The following is a 9,306-nucleotide window of genomic DNA, read 5'->3' as shown; positions in this document are numbered from 1 at the left end:
CCCAGCCCGGGCCGCTCCCCCCGGCCCGGCCCGGCCCGGCCCGTTCCCCCCAGCCCGGGCCGCTCCCCCCGGCCCTGCCCTGCCCGGGTCGTTGCCCCCGGCCCGGCCCTGCCCGGGCCGCTCCCCCAAGCCAGGCCCTGCCCGGCCCGGGCCGCTCCCCCCGGCCCGGCCCTGCCCGGGCCGCTCCCCCCGGCCCGGCCCTGCCCGGGCCGCTCCCCCAAGCCAGGCCCTGCCCGGCCCGGGCCGCTCCCCCCGGCCCGGCCCTGCCCGGGCCGCTCCCCCCGGCCCGGCCCTGCCCGGGCCGCTCCCCCCGGCCCTGCCCTGCCCGGGTCGTTGCCCCCGGCCCGGCCCTGCCCGGGCCGCTCCCCCAAGCCAGGCCCTGCCCGGCCCGGGCCGCTCCCCCCGGCCCGGCCCTGCCCGGGCCGCTCCCCCCGGCCCTGCCCTGCCCGGGTCGCTCCCCCCGGCCCTGCCCTGCCCGGGTCGCTGCCCCCGGCCCGGCCCTGCCCGGGCCGCTCCCCCAAGCCAGGCCCTGCCCTGCCCGGGCCGCTCCCCCCGGCCCGGCCCTGCCCGGGCCGCTCCCCCAAGCCAGGCCCTGCCCGGCCCGGGCCGCTCCCCCCGGCCCGGCCCGGCCCGTTCTCCCCAGCCCGGGCCGCTCCCCCCGGCCCGGCCCGGCCCGTTCTCCCCAGCCCGGGCCGCTCCCCCCGGCCCGGCCCAGTCGCGGCAGCCGCGCGCGCGGGGCGCAGCCAATGGTGGCGGGCGGCGGCGGCGCCAATCCGGGGGCTCGCAGCGGGCGGCGCGGCGTTCAAACGCGGTGGCGGCGCACAAAGGCGCTGCTGCAGGGAGGTGGCAGCTCGGTCCGCATCCACGTCCCGGTTCCGTCCGGCGCGCTGAGTGAGTACTGCCCCGAGCAGCTGCCAGAGCGGCCCGGTCGCGGCTCCCTTTTCCCGAGCCCCACTCCTCAGGCCTTGGCGGCACTTTTCGCTCTTGTTTCTACTTTCCCGGTGGGCGCAAGAACGGCACTGGCTGGTCCCGCCCATTCCCCCTTGTCCCGTTAGCCCGATGTGGCGGCACGGCGGATCTGCCGCGGCTGTTGGCGGAGAGCACGGCCAGTGCCAGCAGAACGGGGTTCCTGCGGCGAGAGCGGCTCGGACGAGGCCTGGGCCTGGGCCTGGGTCTGGGTGTATCCAGGGGCCCGGCCTAGGGCTACCCCAGACCGCCGTGGCCTCCAGAAGAAAGAGGGCACCGCGCTGTCCTGTGCAATACCCGCTTAATAAACACATCATTGTAACCGTGGGACAGCAGCGGCTCTCTCGGGTCATTTCAATCTTACTTGCTAGCAAGTAAAAATCAAGAATGAAAAGTATATATGTTTAAATTGTCATATAGATAACTAGCATTTTAGCCCTTCCTGCCAAAGTCTTCTGCCAGTAATAATCCTGTCTGTTCCAGGACTTATGTATCCGCAATCATAACTGGGACTGAAGCAGAAGCCTTCAGCTAGCAAGTACAGCAGGAGACAATAGCATCTGCGTAAACTTGTCTTGCAAGGTTGTTTTGATTAAAGAAGGCAAAAATTTGGGATATCAGATCTTGATCTGAGACACAAACAAAAAAAAATGCACTCCTCATAGACCATTCTCCCTCTCCAACTAGAGTTTCGCAGTGGAATTGCAATATAAGGCTTCTTTGTGGACTTGCACAAACATAAATAGCTGTAAAAATCAATCCTGTTGTCTTTCAAGACTCCAAGTAAAAGTCTGCTCAGCTTTGGTTTTCCTGTTTCAGGCAATTGTAACCAAATGTATTCTGTAACAGTTGCCATTTCTCAATTTTACACTACTTTGTACCTTGTTCTGCCTAAGCTTTGCTCGCATTTTCACTGTTTTAGAAATAAAGTTCACCAAGAACTGGAACAAGATGGCATCTGTGCTCCAAAATGTCAAAGCAACAGTGGCGTGGCGGAAACACCGGCTCATAGCTGACCTTAATGAGAATGAGAGTCCTGTGCCTGACAAATTCAAGAGAAGGGCCTCTCTGAGTTCTCTCAATACTATTCGCATGTCTTTAAGGAAACGGGTACCATTAAAGCAAGTCAAGCTGAATTTTCATAAAACCCCAGCTAAGGAAAGTCTGGAACCAAGGCAGAGGTGCCAAACTCTTCAGACTATTAAAAGAACAGCAAAATATGCTTTTGGAACCATGTCCCAGGTATTTTGTCTTTGCAGTAGAACACAGATAGAGTTTAGTTTTTGCTTCAATTCCAGTACTAAGATTTCTGAATTCTGTACTGAGTGCTGTATTCCAGAGAGGCCATTCCCACACACTTGCACACCTTAGTACTTGTCTCATAGCTACTAACTTTTAAAATCTTTAATATCTTTTCTTAAAGTATAGACAGGTAAATTATGTATCTGGCAGAACATGGAGGAAGGTGAAAACAGTTTATTTTATTTTGTTATGAAATAAGAGCTTTTCCCTACTGTATTTAATCATATATGGCAGAGCAACCTTTACACAGAGGAAACTGGGTAGAGATTGACATCATTTGCAAAGAATTATTACTGTGAAATGTGCAGCACTTTGGATTTTTTTTCTTTTATTTATTTTCCTGTACCCATACTATTTACTAGCATGTTCTCCATTATAGTTAATTTAAATTTAGACTGACAAAACCTGCTACAACATAGCAGGGTAGCAGATTCAAGCTTGTACTTCCCTTTCTTAGAAACCTCAGATTTTTAAATGCACGAGTTCTGTGTTGGGGAGCCTGAATTTTTCCAGCATAAGAGCAGCTGGAGCTTTGTTCCAATGCCTGCTCTGAAGTCCTTGATGAATGCCAAGAGTTAGGGAAGCAAGAGACTCCCTATGCAAATGAGTACAGAGGTTGAGATGCATTCATGTTAGTTGAAACCTGATATGAGAATGGAAGCTAGTAATTCAGCCCAAATATTCCTAGTCTTCCTAGTTCCAAACTCACAGCTAATTGAGTTCATTTAGCCTAACATGTCTAATGCTTCTTTCAGAAAATACAGAAGTCTTGCCAAAGCCCAGTACGCTCAATGGTGACCTTTCCAGCTGAATCGATCAGCAGAAGCTGTGTGACCAGTTCTACCAAAAAAAGAACTGGTACGCCTCGAACACCTTGCTATAAGAGTGTTACTCCAGCAGCCAGTTCCAAAGACACTCCAAGGTCCAGCAAAAGGGCCTTGCTTGGGCCAACAAGGGTGTCAGAACATAGAGAATGGAGGGATTTCTCATCTTGGCTTGGAAAAAATGGTGTCTCTCTCCGGAGATCCAGAAGAGCAGCAGCACTGAAGAGCCCTTATTCATCTCCTGCTCCTTCCAGCAGAAAGATGTAAGTCACATTATTTTGTAAACTTTTTTTTTTTTAATTTACTTTTTTTTTAAATTTTTAATTTATTACTCTGATTAGAGTATCTGGTAAAGTGAAAGGCAAGGTATGAAGTTTTCTGTCCTATTCCCCTGAAGGTGTGTGCTGCTTGAATATCTAAGAAAGTAGTTCCAGCTCCCTGTATAGACAGGGACTGAGCTATGTGTAAAGCTGAAACATAAAAAGTAGCTTTTTCTTAGAGACATACCTGAGTTCTTTGCTGGTGCCTTTTGGGTAAAGGAAAATGCTCTGTATCTCACTCTGATTTAACTGTAGCTTTTCCAAAGCTGCTATTTGTATTCCAAAGATAAAGCTCTGTTTATGCTGAGTTTTTTATAGAACGTAGATAAATTCCTGCCTCAAAAAGCAAACACAAATTAGATCAAGGGTTGTGAGCTAGGGAAATACTTAATAATGTGCACACAGGTTTTTCTTTTGATCGAAGTCACAAGAAAGGTTAAAGCTAGAAGCTGAATCCAAGCCTTGTGAATCTGAATCTTGTGTCTGAGTTGGAAGATAGCTGTTTGGGGGATGAATGGAGACGTGAAGCTATTGGCCAATGGAATTAAGAGCATAATTGCCACCACCCTGAACTTCTCTGGGTAAAGTCTAGAGGTAACAAGAGTGGTACTGCAGGGATGGAGGCTTGAGTACTGTCACCTAGTCAGCCTGTCCTGTTTGATTTATAGCAATGACCATTCTGTTTGCAGAGACTTTGACTGCGAGCTGGAACTGGTCTCCTCAGGGATTTGCCAATTGAAGCGGATCTCCCAAGCATTTGATGATGCCATTGAGAAAGAGGAGAGGTAAATACTGCTAAGTATCCCTCAACTTTACCTGCCACCTGAACATAGCCAATTGCAGGCCAAATAGTCCCTGTAACTCAGGATTAGGAATAATTGCAGAAATTTTTCAGGTGTAATGTAGTATATCCATTTTTTCTTAAAGATACTTGAGAAGATAAAATCTCCAGTTGGATTTGCAGCTTCTAAAACCTGCTAAATGCTCTACTTGTCTTCAGTTTCCTTGTTGTGGAAGTTAGATTTTTATCAGAAGGAGCCTACCTTTGACCTTGTGTGAGAACAGTACCTCCCTGACTCTTCTCTAAAAGAGGTGCCAATCCAGGCTGGGAGAGGAGGTGGGAAAATTCCAGTGTACTGGCACAGTCACTGATGTCTGCACATCTATTTAAAAAATCCTTTTATTAGGTAGCATTATGTTACCAAACAGTCCATGGTACTCAGATGAAGAAGCCTTTTATAAAACACCTTGATTAATCCACAAGGTGGTAGGTAGGCTGCTGTATTTGTGAAAGTTATGTCATTCTGAATTAGACATACTAAGAAAGTAAAAATTAAGGGTCAGAAATCTTGTCACAGGGTGATTCCTTAAACTTCTTCCTCTCTTAGAGCATGTCAGGTATTCAATAACTAAATGTCATGCACCTCAAATTCTCTAGAGAGAGTTTAGCATCAAGTACTTTACCTACAAAGAGGTAAGGGCTTAACATCCCAGATAATTGCAAAAATTTGTACCAGTGGGACCATGCCTAGATAACTATAGGTTAAAACTTGTATCAAGTTAATTATATGATATCCACTGAAAGTTCACTAAATCTCACTCCTAATATTCTCCCATCTGCTAGTGATATGACAGTTTCTCTCATTCGTAACTGAGGACAGTAGCAACCAGGTAAAGTAGTTGTTCATTTACCTTGGCTATGCCTGCATGCATCTGTGGGGAGAAAACCTGCTGTTTATAGAGAGAAAGGCTTATTATCTCGTGCTGCTTTAAGGCAGTATTATGCAGAACCACAGGGTTCTTCCTTCATATTCTCTGTGGCCATCTCTGCTACAGCAGATCACTGTGCAGTTGTAAAACTTCACCTCTAAATCGTGGATTAGTGAGTCCTTATGGGTTCACAATGAACCTCCTATGCAAACATCAGCTTTTCTCACTCCAGACCAAAAAATTACTGGTACTAATCTTTTTGTCACTCAAGTTCAGCTCTCACTGGTTATTGATGATGACAAAGCATGAGATAACCAACCATTATCCTGAGCTATCTGATTTTACAGCCTTTCTTTTCCATCCCTCAAATTTTCATAGCAGTTGAGTCTATGCTATCACAATTAACAGCAGCTCATAACTGTATTGGTGGTATTTTTAAACACAGCAATTGTGCCCAAGTGGATGTGACATTAATATCTTCACCCATTATGTTGGAAGTGTTCTTTTTGTTAGAAGGAAAGGTACATCCTGAATACTATGTCCTATTTTAGCAACAAAGACAGGTGCAAGACACTTTGTTGTAACTTTTCAAGAAAAATGAGAGCAGTTTCAAATGCTGGACTGATGGCTTCAGCAGTGATCTGTACTGCTTCCACAATTTGGTCCAGTACCCCTGCATGTGTTAGCTGCACACAATGTGCTCTCTTACTGCCTAGTTGCCTACTGGAATAATTGTGAAATGAACTGTTTTGGAGGTGCCTTTAGTCTTGCATGAGACTTTCTGTTCTGGTATCCAACTGCCATGAGTTTTAATGCTAGCGCTCCCTTTTCATTTTTTTCAGGATGAAGCAAACCTTGATCTCAAATGATTGTTTCCAACTCAAAGCATTGTTCTAGTGTTTTGCATTTTAATTAATTAGATTATATCACAAGAAATGCTCCTGTTGCTAGTTAAAATATTACAGTATGTAATTTGTGTACTTGCCATTTACGTTCACTGAAGATAACAAAGTATTTTATTGCTAGTGTTTAGAACAGTTACACAGTGAAAGTGTACCAGACCTCTTCCTTTTTCCCATCTGTTTTCCAGCAATTTGTGTGACAACCAGTTGATTAACTCAACTGACTTCATGCTGCTAATGCTAGTCCTGTTGTTCTTCTGCAGGCAACAAGCAATATCAAACTACTATCTAATGGCACAAAACTCACAGTCTGTACATCGATCCCTGAAACCATCTCAAGCTATCAGAAGACAAGCAAAGAAACTCCACCAAGCACTTGGTACCTAGACAGAGATGGTTGTAACTATTTTTTCATGTTTCCAAGTTTGTGAGCACATATAAAGGAAAGGTCTGAATAGCACCTGAAAGGCTGCACTCTATACACTTAAATGAGCCGCTACGCTTTTTTTTTTTTTTTTAATGAAACAGCTCATGACTTCCCTTGCTTTCTCTTTTCAAGTAAAAAGAGAATCAAAACAGTACCAACGAGAGTGGTATTATCCCCTCTGAGTTGAGGGATCCATCTTGAAAGTGACTCTCATGAGGCAGTAAGTACTCAGAAACTGATGCTGAACTGGTCAGTAAGAATGGCCAAAGCAAGGGCTAATGACAGACTTATGAAGGGTAATCCTAGGTAAGAGTAGTGCTTAAATTGGTGTCCAGCAGCCACGAGATTTAGCACAAATACTTTCCACATGAAAAAGATTGGTCTATTATTTTGAAAGCCTAACTTGTTTTTTTTTTTGTTACTAGCAAACTAAAGTTATTTATCATTTAGCTGAAAGTTACTAAAACAGTTACTAAAGTTACTAAAACAGTTACTTCTTTGAATTCTAAGCAAAACAGCCATTCCAAAGCAACAGCATTCTGTGCACTCATGCCGCAAGAACAGAGCCATTTCAGGACTCTTACTTCATGGCCTTAAGGGTTAGCCTAACTAAGTCTATTTTAGGTAGTTTGGCTCCAGACAAATGAGAGCAACTTTGTCATTTCTTACCGATGCTTTAGATAGCATCTTGGCAGTTGTGTTAAACATTGCTTTTGTGCTGCATCTGTCTTTTAGTTATACATGGAAATTTGTTACTACAATTAATGTAACCTCTTGCAAGTACTGTTATTACCTAATATCATAGTGGAAATATTTTGATTATGTATACTTAGCATTTGATACTTGTGTTTTGCTTCTAATTACTTAAAAAAAAATTACATTAATTTGACAAGCCTTTTTTGGTAGGTCATTCAGTATAACAAAGTTTAGTCTTTCACATGAAAGCAAAGATTTGTCAAGTTTTTAGAGTTCAACAGCAGGATTGTTTTCCATGGTAAGCTTTGTGCAGGCTTCTCCAATTATGTTCACTCTAAAATGAACTTTCAAACAAAAGACTGATTTGGGAAACTTTGCTCTACTTGATAATTTTTAAATGGGCATGTGACCTAGTAGTTCCAGTGTTACTGAAATTTTAATGGCATTGGGTGTAAATATGAAAAGCATTCAATGATGATTTATATATAACTATTGATTTTTAAACTTGCTCACAATTTTTTTTTTTCTTGTCAAATGAACCCATTTTAAAACATTGAAACAGTTAATGAGGCCTGGAAATATGAAAGCAACCCTTCCAGCCTGAAGACTTCTAGACTTTCAGATGACTGAGAATTTTAGCTTGTGTTATTTCTTGATGTAGTGTTTGTGTGTCTTTTCTGGGTTTTTAAACAACTTTTCTATAAGGAAGTATAGAAAAGTATAGTATCTCCAAGTTGTTCTTTGTATGTCCTGAAACTACTTCTATAAAGCTTTCACAAAGATGTTGTCTCATCAGTGAAATGCCTTCTATGACTCTTGAAAAGGAAGGAGGGTTGGAGGTTTTTGAAAAGTTGACCTCCAATCTAAGTATTATTTCAGACAAATCAAACAGCCTCTATTTATAATGTTTCCAGCAGCTACTCAGATATGTACAATCATGATCCAATATTTATTAAATTACTGGTAAGAAAAATCAGTGACACTGTTTGTTTAAAGGCAAGGAAGGTTTTATTTAAGTGGCTAATCTGTTTTAAGATTTTAAAAACCAGCTCACATCAAAATCTATAGCAGTTGTAGAAATCTTACTCCTTATTTCATATTAAGAAATTCATTATTGTACATTTTTGAATCTTTACAAGGCAGCCATAAGAAATATAAACATTTGTCACCAAATAGAACCTTCTCACTGACAATATTTAAAATTATGCACTTAATAAAACTATAGACTGAAAGAACACCTACAATTTCAAGTTTCCTTGTGTGAATTCAGTTGTAAGGGGACTGCCCCTTTTCACCTCCACAAATAGAAAAACAAGTTATGCATAAGACTTGGGGTTCTGTGAGAGGACTGCCATTCTGGGCTGTAGACCAGTCATCCAGAAATAACACTACTTTCCAAACTTGCTGTCTGTTTCAATGTTGCAGTCTCTAGTATACCATCTCCCACCGTGTCACAGTAAACCTGCCTCTCTCTTTTCCCCCTCCTATGTTCATACATTCATACAAATGACAAATGAACTGTGAAATTTATCTTCCCCAACTCCCCAAATTTCCATTCAGTTTCAAGGGTAGCTTATTGAGATTCATACAAGTAGTGGGTAAACTGTAATACTCCCTGTCTGGCCTTGACCTCAAATGAGTGAAAGAGCCAACTCATGACTTCAATTCCAGTGTCCATGCACAGGATTCTAGCTGTTACAGGCCTTATTTCTGGAAAACCAGGTATTTTCATCCAGAAAAATGTGTTATTACTTCCATTTTTATAGGGGTTCTGAATTTAGACTCATCTATAGGAACATATAGTTACCTTGTGTGACTAAACATAATGGAAGTCTTAATAATCTTGACAAACCCAAAATTTCTGCTGAAGTTTTGAGCACAAACCATGAGGAACCACTGCTCTCAGAGAAGCTGAGAAGGTAGGCTGGAAGGTTTTCTGTGTATAGGAATTCTATCCTGTACCAGCTCCAGATAAGGATGAAAGTGCCACTTTCTCCCCTGCATGCTCGACATGAACAATTCAATGCAGAGATCCTGAGTTCAGATGCCACACGTCAATCTCTAATGAGAAAAATCATGAAATTCTGGTGCATAATCCTCATCTCTCCATTATCAAGCCAATGAGTTTACTAAAATGATACCCATGCTCCAATCATCTA

At 43.8% G+C, this 9,306-nt stretch overlaps 1 protein-coding gene across 3 annotated transcripts; it reads left to right on the top strand.

Annotated features, from left to right (window-relative positions):
• The first annotated feature begins 1,878 nt into the window (after positions 1-1,878).
• PIMREG (PICALM interacting mitotic regulator) lies at positions 1,879-6,609 on the top strand. 3 transcript variants are annotated; one of them, XM_068210819.1, is made up of 5 exons: positions 1,879-2,208; positions 3,024-3,355; positions 4,102-4,197; positions 5,037-5,083; positions 6,288-6,410. In XM_068210819.1, exons 1-4 carry the CDS (start codon positions 1,918-1,920, stop codon positions 5,065-5,067), a joined length of 750 nt encoding a protein of 249 aa, XP_068066920.1. In that variant the 5' UTR covers positions 1,879-1,917; the 3' UTR covers positions 5,068-5,083; positions 6,288-6,410. The 3 variants fall into 3 exon arrangements, with proteins under 3 accessions (XP_068066920.1, XP_068066919.1, XP_068066921.1); XM_068210818.1 differs by lacking the exon at positions 5,037-5,083 and having other exon boundaries at positions 6,288-6,609; XM_068210820.1 differs by lacking the exons at positions 4,102-4,197; positions 5,037-5,083 and having other exon boundaries at positions 6,288-6,609.
• Positions 6,610-9,306: the final 2,697 nt, after the last annotated feature.

This window comes from Anomalospiza imberbis, chromosome 20 (genome assembly GCF_031753505.1).
Source record: "Anomalospiza imberbis isolate Cuckoo-Finch-1a 21T00152 chromosome 20, ASM3175350v1, whole genome shotgun sequence".
In the NCBI taxonomy this organism is placed as follows: Eukaryota; Metazoa; Chordata; class Aves; order Passeriformes; family Viduidae; genus Anomalospiza; species Anomalospiza imberbis.
This window is presented reverse-complemented; position numbering and strand designations above follow the sequence as displayed.

Excerpts from the sequence above, each read along its gene's own strand:
- PIMREG (XM_068210818.1), top strand. The coding sequence starts at position 1,918 with ATGGCATCTGTGCTCCAAAATGTCAAAGCAACAGTGGCGTGGCGGAAA. Across the intron at positions 3,356-4,101 it reads GCTCCTTCCAGCAGAAAGAT|AGACTTTGACTGCGAGCTGG; the intron begins GTAAGTCACATT and ends TTCTGTTTGCAG. Across the intron at positions 4,198-6,287 it reads GCCATTGAGAAAGAGGAGAG|GCAACAAGCAATATCAAACT; the intron begins GTAAATACTGCT and ends GTTCTTCTGCAG.